The sequence below is a fragment of the Ranitomeya imitator genome, chromosome 8 (genome assembly GCF_032444005.1).
Source record: "Ranitomeya imitator isolate aRanImi1 chromosome 8, aRanImi1.pri, whole genome shotgun sequence".
Taxonomy (NCBI): Eukaryota; Metazoa; Chordata; class Amphibia; order Anura; family Dendrobatidae; genus Ranitomeya; species Ranitomeya imitator.
Genome location: NC_091289.1, coordinates 2,406,308 through 2,429,513, shown reverse-complemented (window position 1 = coordinate 2,429,513; position 23,206 = coordinate 2,406,308). Strand labels below are relative to the sequence as shown.

General features: G+C 54.4%; 1 protein-coding gene across 7 annotated transcripts in view; it reads right to left on the bottom strand.

Annotated features, from left to right (window-relative positions):
- The window catches only part of MST1R (macrophage stimulating 1 receptor), a 55,922-nt gene that overhangs the window by 18,746 nt on the left and 13,970 nt on the right, over positions 1-23,206 (bottom strand). For 2 of the 7 annotated variants that reach the window (XM_069736013.1, XM_069736014.1), the window contains exons 1-13: positions 15,793-15,909; positions 7,104-8,020; positions 5,582-5,927; positions 5,301-5,477; positions 5,102-5,224; positions 4,868-5,038; positions 3,824-4,002; positions 3,605-3,743; positions 3,307-3,446; positions 2,872-3,039; positions 1,906-1,984; positions 1,547-1,762; positions 392-538 (exon numbers count right to left, since the gene is read on the bottom strand). In XM_069736013.1, coding sequence (XP_069592114.1) covers positions 392-538; positions 1,547-1,762; positions 1,906-1,984; positions 2,872-3,039; positions 3,307-3,446; positions 3,605-3,743; positions 3,824-4,002; positions 4,868-5,038; positions 5,102-5,224; positions 5,301-5,477; positions 5,582-5,927; positions 7,104-7,936 — 2,718 coding nt within the window. In that variant the 5' untranslated portion in view covers positions 7,937-8,020; positions 15,793-15,909. Of the gene's footprint in view, positions 1-391; positions 539-1,546; positions 1,763-1,905; positions 1,985-2,871; positions 3,040-3,306; positions 3,447-3,604; positions 3,744-3,823; positions 4,003-4,867; positions 5,039-5,101; positions 5,225-5,300; positions 5,478-5,581; positions 5,928-7,103; positions 8,021-15,517; positions 15,723-15,792; positions 15,933-23,206 lie in introns of those variants that run through there. The other 5 variants (XM_069736012.1, XM_069736010.1, XM_069736008.1 and 2 more) reach the window with 4 other exon arrangements.

The window sequence follows — 23,206 nt, the reverse complement described above, 5'->3', positions numbered from 1 at the left end:
ACTGTCACAGACAGGAGACAGGCGGGAACCATGGTCACAGACAGGAGACAGGCGGGGGCCACAGTTACAGACAGGAGACAGGCGGGGGCCACGGTCACAGACAGGAGACGGGCGGGGGCCACGGTCACAGACAGGAGACGGGCGGGGGCCACGGCCACAGACAGGAGATGGGCGGGGGCCACGGTCACAGACAGGAGATGGGCGGGGGCCACGGTCACAGACAGGAGATGGGCGGGGGCCACGGTCACAGACAGGAGACGGGCGGAGGCCACGGCCACAGACAGGAGACAGACAGGAGACGGGTGGGGGCCACGGCCACAGACAGGAGACGGGCGAGGGCTACAGTCACAGACAGGAGACAAGAAAAGTGAGCTTGGCTCGGGGAGGGTACCTGGACAGCCGCTCCCTTAGAGGGGATGACGACGTCTCTCGGGATCTTGCAGATGATCTCGTTCTCCAGCACTCTGGGGTTACAGTCTTTGCCGTCCAGCATCATGGAGACATTGAGGCAGCGGTTCACCCGAGCCAAATCCTGGTGCTGAAAGGAGGGAGACGAGAAGAAGATTGTTAGCTCCTGGGGCAGGAGGATGGGAGGGGGATACAGACAAAGCCGAGCCCCCCAGAGACCCCCAAAAGTTACCTAACAGCCACAGACAATCACTCAACCCATCTCTCCAACCATACCTCTCCCTCATGTGACCCTTCTACAGACCCCCACCCCCTGACATAGCCACTCTACGAGCCCCTACCCCTGACGTGGCAGCTCTACAGGCCCCCACCCCTGACCTGGCCCTTCTCCAGACCCCCACCCCGACATAGCCACTCTACAGGTCCCCAACCCTGATGTGGCCGATCTACAGGCCCCCCATGCCTTACGTGTCTGCTCTACAGGCCCCCACCCCAACATAGCCACTCTACAGGCCCCAACCCCTGACGTGGCCACTCTACAGGCCCACAACCATGACGTGTCCGCTCTACAGGCCCCCCACGCCTTACGTGTCCGCTCTACAGGCCCCCCACGCCTTACGTGTCTGCTCTACAGGCCCCCACCCCGACATAGCCACTCTACAGGCCCACAACCATGACGTGTCCGCTCTACAGGCCCCCCACGCCTTACGTGTCTGCTCTACAGGCCCCCACCCCGACATAGCCACTCTACAGGCCCCCAACCCTGACGTGGCCGATCTACAGGCCCCCACCCCTTACGTGTCTGCTCTACAGGCCCTAACCTCTGACGTGGCCGCTCTACAGGCCCCCACCCCTGACGTGGCCGCTCTGCAAGCCTCCACTCCTGATGTGGCCGCTCTACGGGCCCCCACCCCTGACGTGGCCGCTCTACGGGCCCCCACCCCTGACGTGGCCACTCTGCGGGCCTCCACCCCTGACGTGGCCACTCTGCAGGCCCCCACTCCTGACGTGGCCACTCTGCAGGCCCCCACTCCTGACGTGGCCACTCTACAGGCCCCCACTCCTGATGTGGCCGCTCTACGGGCCCCCACCCCTCATGTGGCCGCTCTACAGGTCCCCGCCGGTGGTCACGTCTCACATGGGTGCGGATCTCGGTTTCGCCCTTTCCCAGATATAATCGCTTCTCAGCATTTTCAAACGGAAAGACGCTGTAACTCCCTAAGGTGGGGAAGTTCCCGGAGTGGTTGTAGGTGACGCCGTCCATCCCCAGGCTCAGCCGCCCGGACCGCATCTTATCATCCATCGTGGGGGTCCTGCAGATCACATGATTGGGGGAGGTGGCGCCTTCACAGACCTGAGAAGTATAAGGGGTTAATCACCACATTCATGAGTACCATATACAGACTGGCGCTGTATACACCGCAAAGGAGCAAACAGAAGATCATGGACCCCGACCTCCCGGGGCCCCGACACCCACAGATCGGGGGCTGCACTCACCTGCTCCCGGCTCTGGTACAGGACCGTAATATTGGACACGGAATCCAGGTGTGAACCCCGAATGGTCAGCAGGCTGCCCCTGTACGGAGAGAGGGCCGAGAGTGAGCCGGGCGCCAGCCGAGACCCCCAGAGCACACAGTGAGCGCAGGAGACCGGCAACTGCATGCTGACTGTTTCCAATAACAACCAGCTCTGCAGCATAATACAGTAACAGCAATGTATGTACACCGTGACTGCACCAGCAGAATAGTGAGTGCAGCTCTGGAGTATAATACAGGTTGTAACTCAGGATCAGTAATGTAATGTATGTACACAGTGACTGCACCAGCAGAATAGTGAGTGCAGCTCTGGAGTATAATACAGGATGTAACTCAGGATCAGTAATGTAATGTATGTACACAGTGACTGCACCAGCAGAATAGTGAGTGCAGCTCTGGAGGATAATACAGGATGTAACTCAGGATCAGTAATGTAATGTATGTACACAGTGACTGCACTAGCAGAATAGTGAGTGCAGCTCTGGAGTATAATACAGGATGTAACTCAGGATCAGTAATGTAATGTATGTACACAGTGACTGCACCAGCAGAATAGTGAGTGCAGCTCTGGGGTATAATACAGGATGTAACTCAGGATCAGTAATGTAATGTATGTACACAGTGACTGCACCAGCAGAATAGTGAGTGCAGCTCTGGAGTATAATACAGGATGTAACTCAGGATCAGTAATGTAATGTATGTACACAGTGACTGCACCAGCAGAATAGTGAGTGCAGCTCTGGAGTTTAATACAGGAGGTAACTCAGGATCAGTAATGTAATGTATGTACACAGTGACTGCACCAGCAGAATAGTGAGTGCAGCTCTGGAGTATAATACAGGATGTAACTCAGGATCAGTAATGTAATGTATGTACAGTAATGTAATGTATGTGCGCAGCTCTGGAGTAAGCATATTTCATGTCTCACCGTGCCAGGCTGCAGTTGGGTTGGATGCTACTGACTTCGGGATTCGGCTTGTAGGTGAAGGGTTGGGGGTGAGGGATCTCAGCTTCATCCAACCATAAGGTGATGTTCTTGAGCCCCAGGGAGGAGAGCGAAGGAGAGATGCAGCAGATGTCGCCGTCTGGACACGACCTGGAGGGCAGATAGAGAAGGTGAAATTGTAATAAAAAATGAAAAATTGTCAAAAATGAAAAATTGACTGTGAAAATGGAAACTGTTCCCCCCTTGTTAGCGCTTCCATTGGTCTCAGGACCGTGTTCACATGATGGCGTTCAGCATCGGCCTAAAACATCTAATTTATTTAAAGTGCATAAAAATCCAAGGTGCCCAAAGAAGAAGACGACTTCTCGACGGACTCCATCATCCGGGGCCGAGACCCCTGGAGCTGCAGTCACTCACTGGTTGTAGGTGGGGCAGTTCTGGTCTCCGACATTCACGCGCCGCCTGTCTCCCGCCATCAGGTTCTGACCCTTCAGAGTGACACGAGTTCCTCCAACGAGAGGTCCGAATGACGGAGACACCGACATCAGCCGTGGCTCCTAAAGAAGTATCGTCATAAAAAGCTGTGATCCGACATGGGGCCCTGCAGACCCTCCTGTGCCCACAGACCCTCCCATACCCACAAACCCCCGTGCCCATAGACCCCCTGTTCCCACAGACCCCCCGTGCCCATAGACCCCCTGGTTAATGTCCTCACCACGTAGATGAAGCCGCTGACAGTGGAGCTGCCATACACATAGTACGAGACGGCCCTGAGACTCTCATTTATGGTAATGGTGATGTCAGCGGGAGAGGCGGCATCCAGGGGCCCTGCGGGCTCTAATGTGCACACCAGGCTGCACAGAAAAAAAGCGTAGTGAGACCCCAAGAGCCACAGAGTGCGGCCTCCACACGGAGCAGCGGCGCCCGGCCTCACCTTCTGCTGCTGCTCTGTTGCACATCCACAGAGCACGGCCGCTGCCCCACGAACACTCGATGCGTCTGTGCCGTGATCGGTGCATTGGGCAGCGCCCCGTACACGTCACGGGACTGGAAGTCTCTGCCACAGATAGTGACGATCGTCTGACCACGCAGAGGAGCGACCCTCGGATAAAACTGCCGGGAAAAAAGACCATGAGGAGCTAAGATGAGGTCGGGGGAAGCTCGGGACGTGGTCACATGATCAGCATGGGGGGGCTGAGGACACGGTCACTTAATCAGCATGGGGGGGGCTGAGGCGCGGTCACATGATCAGCACGGGGAGGGGGCTGAGGACGCGGTCACATGATCTGCGTGGGGGGCTGAGGACACGGTCACATAATCAGAGTGGGGGCTGAGGACGCGGTCGCATAATCAGCACAGGGGGCTGAGGACACGGTCACATGATCAGCGCGAGGGAAGCTCAGGGCTCGGTCACATGATCAGCGCAGGGGAAGCTCAGGACTCGGTCACATGATCAGCGTGGGGGGGCTAACGACGCGGTCATATGATCAGCGTGGGGGGGCTGAGGACGCGGTCACATGATCAGCGCGGGGGAAGCTCAGAGCTCGGTCACATGATCAGCGCGGGGGAAGCTCAGGACTCGGTCACATGATCAGCGTGGGGGGGCTAACGTCGCGGTCATATGATCAGCGTGGGGGGGTGGAGGACGCGGTCACATAATCAGAGTGGGGGGCTGAGGACGCGGTCGCATAATCAGCGCAGGGGGGCTGAGGACGCGGTCACATAATCAGCACAGGGGGCTGAGGACACGGTCACATGATCAGCGCGAGGGAAGCTCAGGGCTCGGTCACATGATCAGCGCGGGGGAAGCTCAGGACTCGGTCACATGATCAGCGTGGGGGGACGACGAGTTCACATGATCAGCGTGGGGGAAGCTCAGGTCATGGTCACATGATCAGCGCGGGGGGTTGAGGACGCGGTCACATGATATACCAATTGATAGAGGTTGTCGGCCCGCCCTCAACGCCCCGATTCTTACGTCAGTGATTATTGGGGGGCAGGTGTCCTGGGTCCATCCTTCTGGACAATCCTCCATTGTAGAGCAGCCATTGTTACACCATCCGCAGCCCATGAAGCGCGGGGAGCGCAGGCAGCGGCCACAGCTGCGGAGGTGGCGACAGCCGGGCCCCGAGACATTGACCTTGGTGACCTGCGGAGACAGACAGTGAGACTCCCCCATGAGACTCTTGGTTCTGGGGTCATTTCCACCCACCTGGTTCCCCGTGGTGAAGAAAAGATGGTCGCCGACGCGGACGACGTCACGTGCCACAGGATGAGCGCTGCTCAGGGAGAAGTTGGACAGGAGCAGCGGGTTGCTGTTCCGCTGCAGGACGACCTGTGAAGGGAGAGGGGAGACATGAGCGGCAGGCGAACATCATGACGACACTCCGGACTGATGGCGGTGCCCACACCTGCAGCACACGGCCGTCACCGGTACCCAGGTGCCCGACGGTGAGGTGGTCATGGGTGGTGACATACAAGGCGGTCAGCAGGATCCCACTCATACGTCCATTAAACAGATCCACGCGTGTCATGGGCGGAGTCACCAGCGTCGGGACCCCCCAACAACTGAGGTCCGTGTCCGAGGCCTGAACCAAAACAAAACCCAAAGATGTAAGAACAGCGACACCCAACATATCCGCCACTCAGAGGTTGTCAGAGCCCCATTACTGCCCCCTCCCGCCGTCCTCACATTCTGGGGGCAGTAGTGGTCGTCCTGGTAGTAGCGGAGGCCTCGGGACGGTCTCTCCGTGTCACCGACGCTGCAGCACTTCTTCATCCCCTCCATGATGAACTGGTCTATTAACTTAAGGGGGAAAGCGCACACCGCCGACATCTTCACGGGTTTCTCACTGTTTGGCTCACTCTGCGCAAAAGCAGCAAAAAGCACGAGGTCCCCGAGGTCCAGGTTCAGCTCGGCCGCCAAGTCCTTCCCCACCACCACAACATGCGCCGCCTGCAGGACATTGAAGCTCCTGGGCTCGGACCTGCGGCGTCGCTTCTCCTCCACACGGCAATCCAGGACCAGCTCCCGATAACTGCCAAGATACGAGAAAGATCGGGGAGCGATCGTCAGCTGGAGAGCACACAGGCATGAGCACAGGGCAGCAGTCAGCGGTGAGAGCGGTGGGCACAGGGCAAGAGTCGGTGTGAGAGACGGGCACAAGGCAGCAATTGGCGGTGCGAGCGGTGGGCACAGGGCAAGAGTCGGCGGTACGAGCGGTGGGCACAGGGCAGAAGTCGGGGGTGCGAGCGGTGGGCACAGGGCAAGAGTTGGTGTGAGAGGTCGGCACAGGGCAGCAGTCGGCGGTACGAGCAGTGGGCACAGGGCAAGAGTCGGTGGTACGAGCGGTGAGCACAGGGCAGCAGTCGGCGGTACGAGCGGTGGGCACAGGGCAGCAGTCGGCGGTACGAGCGGTGGGCACAGGGCAGAAGTCAGGGGTGCGAGCGGTGGGCACAGGGCAAGAGTTGGTGTGAGAGGTCGGCACAGGGCAGCAGTCGGCGGTACGAGCGGTGGGCACAGGGCAAGAGTCGGTGGTACGAGCGGTGAGCACAGGGCAGCAGTCGGCGGTACGAGCGGTGGGCACAGGGCAGAAGTCGAGGGTGCGAGCGGTGAGCACAGGGCAGAAGTCGAGGGTGCGAGCGGTGAGCACAGGGCAGCAGTCGGGGGTGAGAGAGTTGGGTACAGGGCAGAAGTCGGGGGTGCGAGCGGTGGGCACAGGGCAGAAGTCGAGGGTGCGAGCGGTGAGCACAGGGCAGCAGTCGGCGGTGAGAGAGTTGGGTACAGGGCAGAAGTCGGGGGTGCGAGCGGTGGGCACAGGGCAGCAGTCGGCGGTGAGAGCGGTGGGCACAGGGCAGCAGTCGGCTGTGCGAGCGGTGGGCACAGGGCAGCAGTCGGCGGTGAGAGCGGTGGGCACAGGGCAACAGTCGGCTGTGCGAGTGGTGGGCACAGGGCAACAGTCGGCGGTAAGAGCGGTGGGCACAGGGCAGCAGTCGGCTGTGCGAGCGGTGGGCACAGGGCAGCAGTCGGCGGTGAGAGCGGTGGGCACAGGGCAGCAGTCGGCGGTGAGAGTGGTGGGTATAGGGGAGAAGTCGGGGGTGCGAGCGGTCGGCACAGGGCAGCAGTCAGTGGTGAGAGCGGTGGGCACAGGCAGCAGTCGGCGGTACGAGCGGTGGGTACAGGGCAGTTTTGGTGCCTCTGCTGCGGTTCTTACCTTCTCATGTCCGAATTTTCGGTGCTGAGGCGGACCAGCCGGCTCTGGTAGGATAGGGCCTGGAGACTTTCCGGCTGCACGGTTAAGAAGTAGACATGTTCTGCGGTGCTGAAGGTGTGGACGTAGCGGATGGGGTAAACGTTCAGGAGCGAGGGAAGGACGGTCAGCGACTGGAAGTTACCAAAACCATCTTCCGATGAGAGGAAACGGCGGATAGATATGGACGTTGTACCGTAATTCTGAATCACTTCTGAATCCACGGAAGATGCCACGTAGAAGTAGATGGTGCCCCTGCCCTGTACCAGGGCGACGGTGGTGCCCAGGGGGCTGGCGATACAATCTGGGCACGACGCCATGGGTTTATCCTGCGGTCGGAAGAGGCAGGAAGAACGAACGATTTCAGAGTCATTAAATCGATGTAAGTAGCAGAGGCCACGTAACGAGGAGCCACAGCGGAACAGGAAGTTCTCTTCTGGATCCACCAGCAGGACAATGCTGTCTGTGTCCTCGCCCCGGCCTGGGTGGGCACTGCCCATCTCACACCCAGCACACATGCTACACCCAGAGAAGTCCGTGGGGCCTGTGATGAGCTCTTGTAAGGGGTGAAGGTCGGAGCTGCGGACCACATGCAGGCGGTTGGCGGCGGTGAGGAACAGCAGGGCGTCCGGATCTTCTTTGGCAGCCACGTTCTGGATGAGGCCCGGGATGGTGAAGTGCAGCAGGTCATAATGGACGTTGGGGTCCAGGGACTGGAAGGGTCCGGCCGGACATTGCCACGTGGAGGCTGATGAGGCCCAGAAGATAAGGAGGATCCAGCAACGTGTCCACATCATGAAGGTCTAGAGGAGAAAATCCACAGAGGGCCACGCTTACCTCAGAGGGAAAAAGACAGTCACCGGGCGTCCATTGTGGGGAACCTGTGAGAGAGAGAAATCATCACGGTAAGAAGCGGAGCCTGACCATAACCGCCATTGCTGTAATAGGCGGGGCCCAGCCGTCCCGCGATCGCCCTAAGAGGCGGGGCCCGACGTCTCACCATCGCCCTAAGAGGCGGGGCCCGACCGTCTCACCATCGCCCTAAGAGGCAGGGCCCGACCGTCCCGCCATCGCCCTAAGAGGCAGGGCCCGACCGTCCCGCCATCACCCTAAGAGGCAGGGCCCAACCGTCCCGCCATCGCCCTAAGAGGCAGGGGCCGACCGTCCCGCCATCGCCCTAAGAGGCAGGGCCCGACCGTCCCGCCATCACCGTAAGAGGCAGGGCTCAACCGTCCCGCCATCGCCCTAAGAGGCAGGGCCCAACCGTCCCGCCATCGCCCTAAGAGGCAGGGTCCAACCGTCCCACCCTCGCCGTAAGAGGCAGGGTCCGACCGTCCCACCATCACCGTAAGAGGCAGGGCCCAACCATCCTACCATCGCCCTAAGAGGTGAGGCCCGACCGTCCCGCCATTGCCCTAAGAGGCAGAGCCCGACCGTCTTGCCATCACCCTAAGAGGTGAGGCCCGACCTTCCCGCCATTGCCCTAAGAGGCAGAGCCCGACCGTCTTGCCATCGCCCTAAGAGGCGAGGCCCGACCGTCCCACCATTGCCCTAAGAGGCGAGGCCCGACCGTCCCACCATCGCCCTAAGAGGCAGGGCCCGACCGTCCCACCATCGCCCTAAGAGGCAGGGCCCGACCGTCCCACCATCGCCCTAAGAGGTGAGGCCCGACCGTCCCACCATCGCCCTAAGAGGCAGAGCCCGGCCGTCCCGCCATCGCCGTAAGAGGCAGGGCCCGACCGTCCCACCATCGCCCTAAGAGGCGAGGCCCGGTCGTCCTTCCATCACCCTAAGAGGCAAGACCCAACCGTCCCACCATCGCCCTAAGAGGTGAGGCCCGACCGTCCCACCAACGCCCTAAGAGGCGAGGCCCGACCGTCCCACCATCGGCCTAAGAGGTGAGGCCCGACTGTCCCGCCATCACCCTAAGAGGCAGAGCATGGCCGTCCCGCCATCGCCCTAAGAGGCAGAGCCCGACCGTCCCGCCATAGCCCTAAGAGGCAGAGCCCAGCCGTCCCGCCATTGCCCTAAGAGGCAGAGCCCGACCGTCCCACCATCGCCCTAAGAGGCGGGGCCCGACCGTCCCACCATCGCCCTAAGAGGCAGGGCCCGACCGTCCCGCCATCCCGCTAAGAGACAGGGCCCGACCGTCCCGCCATCGCCCTAAGAGGCAGGACCCGACCGTCCCGCCATCGCCCTAAGAGGAAGAGCACGGCCGTCCCACCATCGCCCTAAGAGGCAGGGCCCGACCGTCCCGCCATCGCCCTAAGAGGCGGGGTTACAACACGGGTAACACCTGACATTATAAAGCTGGAGGCTGATAACCCAGGATTCACCACAGGTCACATCTCACCTCCTCCCCTCTCTGCAGGGCATGCTCACAACTCTCTCCCATGGCTGCAGCTGATGCTGGTTATGCTGGGACTTGTAGTTCCTCAGGCTTGTGCTCCCACAGTGGTTACAATGTATCAGGTGGTGACAATCCGGCCCTGCACAGTCGCCTCAGTGGGTGAGGACACGTGATGACGACCGATCGCCCGGATATTACCATGTTGTAGTGACCCCACGATCAAGGACGTAACGTTGGCGGCTCCGCGAGGAAATCATCGAACTATGGGAGAAGTTTCACAATCCAGGACAAACATAGCTGCAGTAACCCTCACACTGCCAGCCGAGCTGGTATACGGGAGACGGGTAAGGGGACCCCTAGACTTAGTGCTAGAACACTGGGAAGGGGAGGGCCTCATAGAAGGGGTACCTATTGTACCCTATGTGCTGGAATTCCGGGACCGCCTACAGGAGCTGACCCAGGCTGTACGTGGGAACATGCAGGTGGCCCAGTGGCGCCAGCACGTATGGTACGATCGGAGGGCCAGAGAGCGTACCTTGTAAATAGGGCAGAAGGTCCTGGTGTTAGAGCCCACTAGGCAGAACAAGTTCCAAGCTGCATGGCAGGGGCCCTACCAGGTAGTGGGAAAAATCGCCGACACCACCTATAATGTCGCCGATTGTGACGACCCCAGGGTTATCCGCATGTTCCACGTGAATATGCTGAAGCCCTATCGGGAGCGCCCTGAAGAGGTAGTGGCCATCTGTGCACCTGAAGCAGAGGATTTAGCCGGACTTCCCTTGCTGGATGTCTTAGGGGAAAGGACTCAGTCTAAAACATGGGACCAGGTACACTTGGGTGAAGACTTAGGTCCCCGGGAGAGACAGCAGGCGGAGGAGTTGTTGAGGCAGCGACAGAGGATGTTTTCGGGGAAACCCGGGTACACTCACCTGGCACAACACAAGGTTGAGACCCAGGATCAGACCCCCCTGCGACAACCCCCCTTCCGCGTCCCTGAGTCTGTACGAGAAGGGATGCGACAAGAGATACAAGAGATGTTGCGTTTAGGGGTCATTGAAGAGTCAGATAGCCCCTGGGCATCCCCCGTAGTGTTAGTGCCCAAGAAGGATGGGACTACACGGTTTTGTGTAGACTATCGTAAGCTCACTGAGAAAACAGTGACGGATGCGTATCCCATGCCGCGTGTGGATGACTTTTTAGACCGGCTGGCAGGGGCAAAGTATTTGACCACCATCGATCTATGCAAAGGCTACTGGCAGATTCCCCTTAGTCCTGATGCTATTCCCAAGTCGGCATTTGTCATCCCGTTCGGCTTATTCCAGTTTCGAGTTATGCCATTCGGGATGAAGACTGCCCGGCGACCTTCCAGAGGCTCGCTGACCGGCTTCTGGATGGTCTCCAGGACTATGCGTGTGCCTACCTGGATGACATCACCATCTACAGCGCGACATGGGAAGAGCATCTAAATCACCTAGAGACAGTATTAGACAGGATCCACAAGGCCGGAATCCCCCTAAACCCAAACAAGTGTCACGTGGGCAAAGCAGAGGTTCAGTATTTAGGGCATTGGGTGGGAAGTGGGAAACAGAGACCAGAACCAGAAGTATTGGGGTATCAAGTGTAGTAATAAGGGCACACAGCAGCAGAGGATCAGTATTGGGGTATCAAGTGTAGTAATAAGGACACACACAGCAGAGGGTCAGTATTGGGGTATCAGGTGTAGTAATAGGGACACACAGCAGCAGAGGGTCAGCATTGGGGTATCAGGTGCAGTAATAGGGGCACACACAGCAGAGGGTCAGTATTGGGGTATTAGGTGTAGTAATAGGGACACACAGTAGCAGAGGGTCAGTATTGGGGTATCAGGTGCAGTAATAGGGGCACACACAGCAGAGGGTCAGTATTGGGGTATTAGGTGTAGTAATAGGGACACAGTAGCAGAGGGTCAGTATTGGGGTATTAGGTGTAGTAATAGGGACACACAGCAGCAGAGAGTCAATATTGGGGTATCGGGTGCAGTAATAGGGGCACACAGCAGTAGAGAGTCAGTATTGGGGTATCGGGTGTAGTAATAGGGGCACACACAGCAGAGGGTCAGTATTGGGGTATCGGGTGCAGTAATAGGGGCACACACAGCAGAGGGTCAGTATTGGGGTATCAGGTGTAGTAATAGGGACACACAGCAGCAGAGGGTCAGTATTGGGGTATCGGGTGCAGTAATAGGGGCACACACAGCAGAGGGTCAGTATTGGGGTATCAGGTGCAGTAATAGGGACACACAGCAGTAGAGGGTCAGTATTAGGGTATCGGGTGCAGTAATAGGGGCACACACAGCAGAAGGTCAGTATTGGGGTATCAGGTGCAGTAATAGGGAAACAGCAGCAGAGAGTCAATATTAGGATATCGGGTGATGCAATAGGGACACACAGCAGTAGAGGGTCAGTATTGGGGTATCAGGTGCAGTAATAGGGGCACACACAGCAGAGGGTCAGTATTGGGGTATCAGGTGTAGTAAAAGGGGCACACACAGCAGAGGGTCAGTATTGGGGTATCAGGTGTAGTAATAGGGACACACAGCAGCAGAGGGTCAGTATTGGGGTATCAGGTGTAGTAATAGGGACACACAGCAGCAGAGGGTCAGTATTGGGGTATCGGGTGCAGTAATAGGGGCACACACAGCAGAGGGTCAGTATTGGGGTATCAGGTGTAGTAATAGGGACACACAGTAGCAGAGGGTCAGTATTAGGGTATCAGGTGCAGTAATAGGGACACACAGTAGCAGAGGGTCAGTATTGGGGTATCAGGTGCAGTAATAGGGACACACAGTAGCAGAGGGTCAGTATTGGGGTATCGGGTGCAGTAATAGGGGCACACACAGCAGAGGGTCAGTATTGGGGTATCAGGTGCAGTAATAGGGACACACAGTAGCAGAGGGTCAGTATTGGGGTATCGGGTGCAGTAATAGAGGCACACACAGCAGAGGGTCAGTATTGGGGTATCAGGTGTAGTAATAGGGACACAGCAGCAGAGGGTCAGTATTGGGGTATCGGGTGCAGCAATAGAGGCACACACATCAGCGGCTCAGTATTGGGGTATCAAGTGCAGTAATAGGGACACATACGGCAGCAGCGGCTCAGTATTGGGGTATAAGGTGCAGCAATAGGGACACATGCGGCAGAGGCTCAGTATTGGGGTATAAGGTGCAGTAATAGGGACACACAGCAGCAGAGAGTCAGAATTGGGGTATCGGGTGCAGTAATAGGGGCACACACAGCAGAAGGTCAGCATTGGGGTATCAGGTGTAGTAATAGGGGCACATACGGCAGAGGCTCAGTATTGGGGTATAAGGTGCAGTAATAGGGACACAGCAGCAGAGAGTCAGTATTGGGGTATCAGGTGCAGTGATAAGGACACACAGTAGGAGAAGGTCAGTATTGGGGTATCAGGTGCAGTAATAGGGGCACACAGTAGCAGAGGGTCAGTATTGGGCTATCAGTTGCAGAAATAGGGACACACAGCAGCAGAGGGTCAGTATTGGGGAATCAGGTGCAGTAATAGGGGCACACAGTAGCAGAGGGTCAGTATTGGGCTATCAGTTGCAGAAATAGGGACACACAGCAGCAGAGGGTCAGTAGTGGGGTATCAGGTGCAGTGATAAGGACACACAGTAGCAGAGGGTCAGTATTGGGGTATCGGGTGCAGTAATAAGGGCACACAGTAGCAGAGGGTCAGTATTGGGGTATCAGGTGTAGTAATAGGGACACACAGTAGCAGAGGGTCAGTATTGGGGTATCAGGTGCAGTAATAGGGGCACACAGCAGTAGAGGGTCAGTATTGGGGTATCAGGGGGTATAATAGGGACACATTAGCAGAGGGTCAGTATTAGGGTATCACGTGTAGTAATAGGGACACACAGTAGCAGAGGGTCAGTATTGGGCTATCAGGTGCAGTAATAGAGACACACAGTAGGAGAAGGTCAGTATTGGGGTATCAGGTGCAGTAATAGGGGCACACAGTAGCAGAGGGTCAGTATTGGGCTATCAGTTGCAGAAATAGGGACACACAGCAGCAGAGGGTCAGTATTGGGGAATCAGGTGCAGTAATAGGGGCACACCGCAGCAGAAGGTCAGTATTGGGGTATTAGGTGTAGTAATAGGGACACAGCAGCAGAGGGTCAGTATTGGGGTATCAGGTGCAGTAACAAGGACACACAGCAGCAGAGGGTCAGTATTGGGGTATCAGGTGCAGTAATAGGGGCACACCGCAGCAGAAGGTCAGTATTGGGGTATTAGGTGTAGTAATAGGGACACAGCAGCAGAGGGTCAGTATTGGGGTATTAGGTGTAGTAATAGGGACACAGCAGCAGAGGGTCAGTATTGGGGTATCAGGTGTAGTAATAGGGGCACACCAGCAGAGGGTCAGTATTGGGGTATCAGGTGCAGTAATAGGGGCACACACAGCAGAGGGTCAGTATTGGGGTATCAGGTGTAGTAATAGGGGCACACACAGCAGAGGGTCAGTATTGGGGTATCACGTGTAGTAATAGGGACACACAGTAGCAGAGGGTCAGTATTGGGCTATCAGGTGCAGTAATAGAGACACACAGTAGGAGAAGGTCAGTATTGGGCTATCAGTTGCAGAAATAGGGACACACAGCAGCAGAGGGTCAGTATTGGGGTATTAGGTGTAGTAATAGGGACACCGCAGCAGAAGGTCAGTATTGGGGTATTAGGTGTAGTAATAGGGACACAGCAGCAGAGGGTCAGTATTGGGGTATCAGGTGTAGTAATAGGGGCACACAGCAGCAGAGGGTCAGTATTGGGGTATCAGGTGCAGTAATAGGGGCACACAGTAGCAGAGGGTCAGTATTGGGCTATCAGTTGCAGAAATAGGGACACACAGCAGCAGAGGGTCAGTATTGGGGTATTAGGTGTAGTAATAGGGACACCGCAGCAGAAGGTCAGTATTGGGGTATTAGGTGTAGTAATAGGGACACAGCAGCAGAGGGTCAGTATTGGGGTATCAGGTGTAGTAATAGGGGCACACAGCAGCAGAGGGTCAGTATTGGGGTATCAGGTGCAGTAATAGGGGCACACAGTAGCAGAGGGTCAGTATTGGGCTATCAGTTGCAGAAATAGGGACACACAGCAGCAGAGGGTCAGTATTGGGGTATTAGGTGTAGTAATAGGGACACCGCAGCAGAAGGTCAGTATTGGGGTATTAGGTGTAGTAATAGGGACACAGCAGCAGAGGGTCAGTATTGGGGTATCAGGTGTAGTAATAGGGGCACACAGCAGCAGAGGGTCAGTATTGGGGTATCAGGTGCAGTAATAGGGGCACACAGCAGCAGAGGGTCAGTATTGGGGTATTAGGTGTAGTAATAGGGACACACAGCAGCAGAGGGTCAGTATTGGGGTATCAGGTGCAGTAATAGGGGCACACAGCAGCAGAGGGTCAGTATTGGGTATTAGGTGTAGTAATAGGGACACATACGGCAGCAGCGGCTCAGTATTGGGGTGAGTAGTTTGTGCAGGTTGGGGTAGATACAGACGGTGCAGGGAATGTCAGAAGTTAATGTGTCTGCGCTGTAATCTCCGCAGACGAGTCGTGGCCGGAGAAGTCGTCATGTCGGTCTGGGCCAGATGTAGAAGTGAAGGATTATCAGAGAGTCAGCGGTCAGTTACGGTCACTGTCCGTAAACTCCTGTGTGCTCTGCAGCACTGCTATAAGGTCACCATGCACTGTGAGGTCACCATATGGCGGTGACATCAATGTTAGTTTTTGTAGAGAGATTTTGCGGAGGGTCTCCTACACCCACGACTAGCGTGCGCCACCTGAGTTGTAATCGGGGTTTCCGGTTAGGCGCCACTCAGATTCCTCCCCCCCCCCCCCCCCCCGAGCTGGACCCTTGCTACGCCTCTGAGTCAACTGCAAGATCCAGAACTAAAGACCCCTCAACACCGAGGAGCAAGGAAACACATGACCCTCCCCAGTAATGGCTGATAACAGGGAGCAGCAGAGCACTCACCTTTGGATGTGCCGCGTCCTTTGTGGGGATTTTTACAGAAGGTGAAAGTTCATACACAGATTTCCGCACACCACCTGAGGGGAGGGGGTCTTACAATGGCTCCGCCCACCCCATGTACGCTCTGTGGGGTGACCTCGGGTCCATTGATCGGGCGTCCTGTCCCCCCAGATTCTCTATAGAGAGAGGCCATATTCCAGCCCCTGGGGAACTGCGCCAAAAACAAAATCGCCTACAGCGGTGACGTGACCTCAGAGCCCTCTGTATACACTATATACCTTCACCTTGGTGGGATCTGCAGCAGTTTCGGTTTTCAGTCTCGCTCAGTATGACTCCGCTGATCCCACAGATCCCTCACCTGCAGCCACTACCCTTCCTGCATTCCAGGCACAAAACCTGCAGAGTCCTGCGCCCTCAGGGTGGGGCCGAACAAAAGTGCACACCCCCGAGATTAACTCTGCGATGGCTGGATCATATGATATATACAAGAAAGAGACATCACCAGAGATCAGCGGTGACATCACTGAGAATGTCTCCTATCCATCACCAGAGATCAGCGGTGACATCACTGAGAATGCCTCCTATCCATCACCAGAGATCAGCGGTGACATCACTGAGAATGCCTCCTATCCATCACCAGAGATCAGCGGTGACATCACTGAGAATGTCTCCTATCCATCACCAGAGATCAGAGGTGACATCACTGAGAATGTCTCCTATCCATCACCAGAGATCAGAGGTGACATCACTGAGAATGTCTCCTATCCATCACCAGAGGTCAGAGGTGACATCACTGAGAATGTCTCCTATCCATCACCAGAGATCAGAGGTGACATCACTGAGAATGTCTCCTATCCATCACCAGAGATCTGCGGTGACATCACTGAGAATGCCTCCTATCCATCACCAGAGATCAGAGGTGACATCACTGAGAATGTCTCCTATCCATCACCAGAGATCAGAGGTGACATCACTGAGAATGTCTCCTATCCATCACCAGAGATCAGCGGTGACGTCACTGAGAATATCTCCAATTCATCACCAGAGATCAGCGGTGACATCACTGAGAATGCCTCCTATCCATCACCAGAGATCAGAGGTGACATCACTGAGAATGCCCCCTATCCATAACCAGAGATCAGAGGTGACATCACTGAGAATGCCTCCTATCCATCACCAGAGATCAGAGGTGACATCACTGAGAATGTCTCCTATCCATCACTAGAGATCAGCGGTGACATCACTGAGAATGTCTCCTATCCATCACCAGAGATCAGCGGTGACATCACTGAGAATGCCTCCTATCCATCACCAGAGATCAGAGGTGACATCACTGAGAATGCCTCCTATCCATCACCAGAGATCAGTGGTGACATCACTGAGAATGCCTCCTATCCATCACCAGAGATCAGTGGTGACATCATTGAGAATGCCTCCTATCCATCACTAGAGATCAGCGGTGACATCACTGAGAATGCCTCCTATCCATCACCAGAGATCAGAGGTGACATCACTGAGAATGCCTCCTATCCATCACCAGAGATCAGTGGTGACATCATTGAGAATGCCTCCTATCCATCACCAGAGATCAGAGGTGACATCACTGAGAATGTCTCCTATCCATCACCAGAGATCAGCGGTGACATCACTGAGAATGCCTTCTATCCATCACCAGAGATCAGCGGTGACATCACTGAGAATGTCTCCTATCCATCACCAGAGATCAGCGGTGACATCACTGAGAATGCCTCCTATCCATCACCAGAGATCAGAGGTGACATCACTGACAATGCCTCCTATCCATCACCAGAGATCAGAGGTGACATCACTGAGAATATCTCCTATTCATCACCAGAGATCAGCGGTGACATCACTGAGAATGTCTCCTATCCATCACCAGAGATCAGAGGTGACATCACTGAGAATGCCTCCTATCCATCACCAGAGATCAGAGGTGACATCACTGAGAATGTCTCCTATCCATCACTAGAGATCAGCGGTGACATCACTGAGAATGTCTCCTATCCATCACCAGAGATCAGCGGTGACATCACTGAGAATGCCTCCTATCCATCACTAGAGATCAGCGGTGACATCACTGAGAATGCCTCCTATCCATCACCAGAGATCAGAGGTGACATCACTGAGAATGTCTCCTATCCATCACCAGAGATCAGAGGTGACATCACTGAGAATATCTCCAATTCATCACCAGAGATCAGCGGTGACATCACTGAGAATGCCTCCTATCCATCACCAGAGATCAGAGGTGACATCACTGAGAATGCCCCCTATCCATAACCAGAGATCAGAGGTGACATCACTGAGAATGCCTCCTATCCATCACCAGAGATCAGAGGTGACATCACTGAGAATGTCTCCTATCCATCACTAGAGATCAGCAGTGACATCACTGAGAATGTCTCCTATCCATCACCAGAGATCAGCGGTGACATCACTGAGAATGCCTCCTATCCATCACTAGAGATCAGCGGTGACATCACTGAGAATGCCTCCTATCCATCACCAGAGATCAGAGGTGACATCACTGAGAATGCCTCCTATCCATCACCAGAGATCAGTGGTGACATCATTGAGAATGCCTCCTATCCATCACTAGAGATCAGCGGTGACATCACTGAGAATGCCTCCTATCCATCACCAGAGATCAGAGGTGACATCACTGAGAATGCCTTCTATCCATCACCAGAGATCAGCGGTGACATCACTGAGAATGTCTCCTATCCATCACCAGAGATCAGCGGTGACATCACTGAGAATGCCTCCTATCCATCACCAGAGATCAGAGGTGACATCACTGACAATGCCTCCTATCCATCACCAGAGATCAGAGGTGACATCACTGAGAATATCTCCTATTCATCACCAGAGATCAGCGGTGACATCACTGAGAATGTCTCCTATCCATCACCAGAGATCAGAGGTGACATCACTGAGAATGCCTCCTATCCATCACCAGAGATCAGAGGTGACATCACTGAGAATGCCTCCTATCCATAACCAGAGATCAGAGGTGACATCACTGAGAATGCCTCCTATCCATCACCAGAGATCAGAGGTGACATCACTGAGAATGTCTCCTATCCATCACTAGAGATCAGCGGTGACATCACTGAGAATGTCTCCTATCCATCACCAGAGATCAGCGGTGACATCACTGAGAATGCCTCCTATCCATCACTAGAGATCAGCGGTGACATCACTGAGAATGCCTCCTATCCATCACCAGAGATCAGAGGTGACATCACTGAGAATGTCTCCTATCCATCACCAGAGATCAGCGGTGACATCACTGAGAATGCCTCCTATCCATCACTAGAGATCAGCGGTGATATCACTGAGAATGCCTCCTATCCATCACCAGAGATCAGAGGTGACATCACTGAGAATGCCTCCGATCCATCACCAGAGATCAGAGGTGACATCACTGAGAATGCCTCCGATCCATCACCAGAGATCAGCGGTGACATCACTGAGAATGCCTTCTATCCATCACTAGAGATCAGCGGTGACATCACTGAGAATGCCTCCTATCCATCACCAGAGATCAGAGGTGACATCACTGAGAATGCCTCCTATCCATCACCAGAGATCAGCGGTGACATCACTGAGAATGTCTCCTATCCATCACCAGAGATCAGCGGTGACATCACTGAGAATGCCTCCTATCCATCACCAGAGATCAGAGGTGACATCACTGAGAATGCCTCCTATCCATCACCAGAGATCAGCGGTGACATCACTGAGAATGTCTCCTATCCATCTCCAGAGATCAGCGGTGACATCACTGAGAATGCCTCCTATCCATCACCAGAGATCAGAGGTGACATCACTGAGAATATCTCCTATTCATCACCAGAGATCAGCGGTGACATCACTGAGAATGCCTCCTATCCATCACCAGAGATCAGAGGTGACATCACTGAGAATGCCTCCTATCCATAACCAGAGATCAGAGGTGACATCACTGAGAATGCCTCCTATCCATCACCAGAGATCAGAGGTGACATCACTGAGAATGTCTCCTATCCATCACTAGAGATCAGCGGTGACATCACTGAGAATGCCTCCTATCCATCACCAGAGATCAGAGGTGACATCACTGAGAATGTCTCCTATCCATCACCAGAGATCAGCGGTGACATCACTGAGAATGCCTCCTATCCATCACTAGAGATCAGCGGTGACATCACTGAGAATGCCTCCTATCCATCACCAGAGATCAGAGGTGACATCACTGAGAATGCCTCCGATCCATCACCAGAGATCAGAGGTGACATCACTGAGAATGCCTCCTATCCATCACCAGAGATCAGCGGTGACATCACTGAGAATGCCTCCTATCCATCACTAGAGATCAGCGGTGACATCACTGAGAATGCCTCCTATCCATCACCAGAGATCAGAGGTGACATCACTGAGAATGCCTCCTATCCATCACCAGAGATCAGCGGTGACATCACTGAGAATATCTCCTATCCATCACCAGAGATCAGCGGTGACATCACTGAGAATGCCTCCTATCCATCACCAGAGATCAGCGGTGAAATCACTGAGAATGCCTCCTATCCATCACTAGAGATCAGCGGTGACATCTGTTGTGAATTCTGTTATCGAACTCCCTCCTGTGGTCATGAATGGTACTTCGGCGAGTTCTGTCCATGGACTCCCTCTGGTGGCTGTGAGTGGAGCTGCTGCTTCTGAGGTTCCTTCCACAGGTGACATGGTTAATCCTTTGGTTGGCTGCTCTATTTAACTCCACTCAGATCGTTACTCCATGCCAGCTGTCAATGTTCTTGTACTGGTTCAGTTCGCTCTTGGATCTTTCTGGTGACCTGTCTACTCCAGCAGAAGCTAAGTCCCTGCTAGTTAATTATTTGCTCATTGTTTTCTTGTCCAGCTGGTTATCATCATTTTGCCTTGCTAGCTGGAAGCTCTGGGATGCAGAGTGGCACCTCCGCACCGTGAGTCGGTGCGGAGGTCTTTTTGCACACTCTGCGTGGTCTTCTTGTAGTTTTTGTGCTGACCGCAAAGATACCTTTCCTATCCTCAGTCTGTTTAGTAAGTCTGGCCTCCCTTTGCTGAAACCAGTTTCATTTCTGTGTTTGTGACTTCATCTTAACTCACAGTCGATATATGTGGGGGGCTGCCTTTTCCTTTGGGGAATTTCTCTGAGGCAAGGTAGGCTTTATTTTCTATCTCTAGGGCTAGTTAGCTCTTAGGCTGTGAAGAGGCGTCTAGGCCGAGTTATGTACGCTCCACGGCTATTTCTAGTTGTGTGATAGGATTAGGGGTTGCGGTCAGCAGAGCTCCCACTTCCCAGAGCTTGTCCTGTGTGAGTTTAACCATCAGGTCGTTCCGGGTGCTCCTAACCACCAGGTCCATAACAGACATCACTGAGAATGCCTCCTATCCATCACCAGAGATCAGCGGTGACATCACTGAGAATGCCTCCTATCCATCACCAGAGATCAGCGGTGACATCACTGAGAATGCCTCCTATCCATCACCAGAGATCAGCGGTGACATCACTGAGAATGCCTCCTATCCATCACCAGAGATCAGCGGTGACATCACTGAGAATGTCTCCTATCCATCACCAGAGATCAGAGGTGACATCACTGAGAATGCCTCCTATCCATCACCAGAGATCAGCGGTGACATCACTGAGAATGTCTCCTATCCATCACCAGAGATCAGCGGTGACATCACTGAGAATGTCTCCTATCCATCACCAGAGATCAGAGGTGACATCACTGAGAATGCCTCCTATCCATCACCAGAGATCAGCGGTGACATCACTGAGAATGTCTCCTATCCATCACCAGAGATCAGCGGTGACATCACTGAGAATGTCTCCTATCCATCACCAGAGATCAGCGGTGACATCACTGAGAATGTCTCCTATCCATCACCAGAGATCAGCGGTGACATCACTGAGAATGTCTCCTATCCATCACCAGAGATCAGCGGTGACATCACTGAGAATGTCTCCTATCCATCACCAGAGATCAGCGGTGACATCACTGAGAATGTCTCCTATCCATCACCAGAGATCAGCGGTTACATCACTGAGAATGTCTCCTATCCATCACCAGAGATCAGAGGTGACATCACTGAGAATGTCTCCTATCCATCACTAGAGATCAGCGGTGACATCACTGAGAATGCCTCCTATCCATCACCAGAGATCAGCGGTGACATCACTGAGAATGTCTCCTATCCATCACCAGAGATCAGAGGTGACATCACTGAGAATGCCTCCTATCCATCACCAGAGATCAGCGGTGACATCACTGAGAATGTCTCCTATCCATCACCAGAGATCAGCGGTGACATCACTGAGAATGCCTCCTATCCATCACCAGAGATCAGAGGTGACATCACTGAGAATGTCTCCTATCCATCACCAGAGATCAGCGGTGACATCACTGAGAATGTCTCCTATCCATCACCAGAGATCAGCGGTGACATCACTGAGAATGTCTCCTATCCATCACCAGAGATCAGAGGTGACATCACTGAGAATGTCTCCTATCCATCACCAGAGATCAGAGGTGACATCACTGAGAATGTCTCCTATCCATCACCAGAGATCAGAGGTGACATCACTGAGAATGCCTCCTATCCATCACCAGAGATCAGCGGTGACATCACTGAGAATGTCTCCTATCCATCACCAGAGATCAGCGGTGACATCACTGAGAATGTCTCCTATCCATCACTAGAGATCAGCGGTGACATCACTGAGAATGCCTCCTATCCATCACCAGAGATCAGAGGTGACATCATTGAGAATGTCTCCTATCCATCACCAGAGATCAGAGGTGACATCACAGAGAATGTCTCCTATCCATCACCAGAGATCAGCGGTGACATCACTGAGAATGTCTCCTATCCATCACCAGAGATCAGAGGTGACATCACTGAGAATGTCTCCTATCCATCACCAGAGATCAGAGGTGACATCACTGAGAATGTCTCCTATCCATCACCAGAGATCAGAGGTGACATCACTGAGAATGCCTCCTATCCATCACCAGAGATCAGCGGTGACATCACTGAGAATGTCTCCTATCCATCACCAGAGATCAGCGGTGACATCACTGAGAATGCCTCCTATCCATCACCAGAAATCAGAGGTGACATCACTGAGAATGTCTCCTATCCATCACCAGAGATCAGAGGTGACATCACTGAGAATGTCTCCTATCCATCACCAGAGATCAGAGGTGACATCACAGAGAATGTCTCCTATCCATCACCGGAGATCAGCGGTGACATCACTGAGAATGTCTCCTATCCATCACCGGAGATCAGCGGTGACATCACTGAGAATGCCTCCTATCCATCACCAGAGATCAGCGGTGACATCACTGAGAATGTCTCCTATCCATCACCAGAGATCAGCGGTGACATCACTGAGAATGCCTCCTATCCATCACCAGAGATCAGAGGTGACATCACTGAGAATGCCTCCTATCCATCACCGGAGATCAGAGGTGACATCACTGAGAATGTCTCCTATCCATCACCAGAGATCAGCGGTGACATCTCTGAGAATGCCTCCTATCCATCACCAGAGATCAGCGGTGACATCACTGAGAATGTCTCCTATCCATCACCAGAGATCAGCGGTGACATCACTGAGAATGTCTCCTATCCATCACC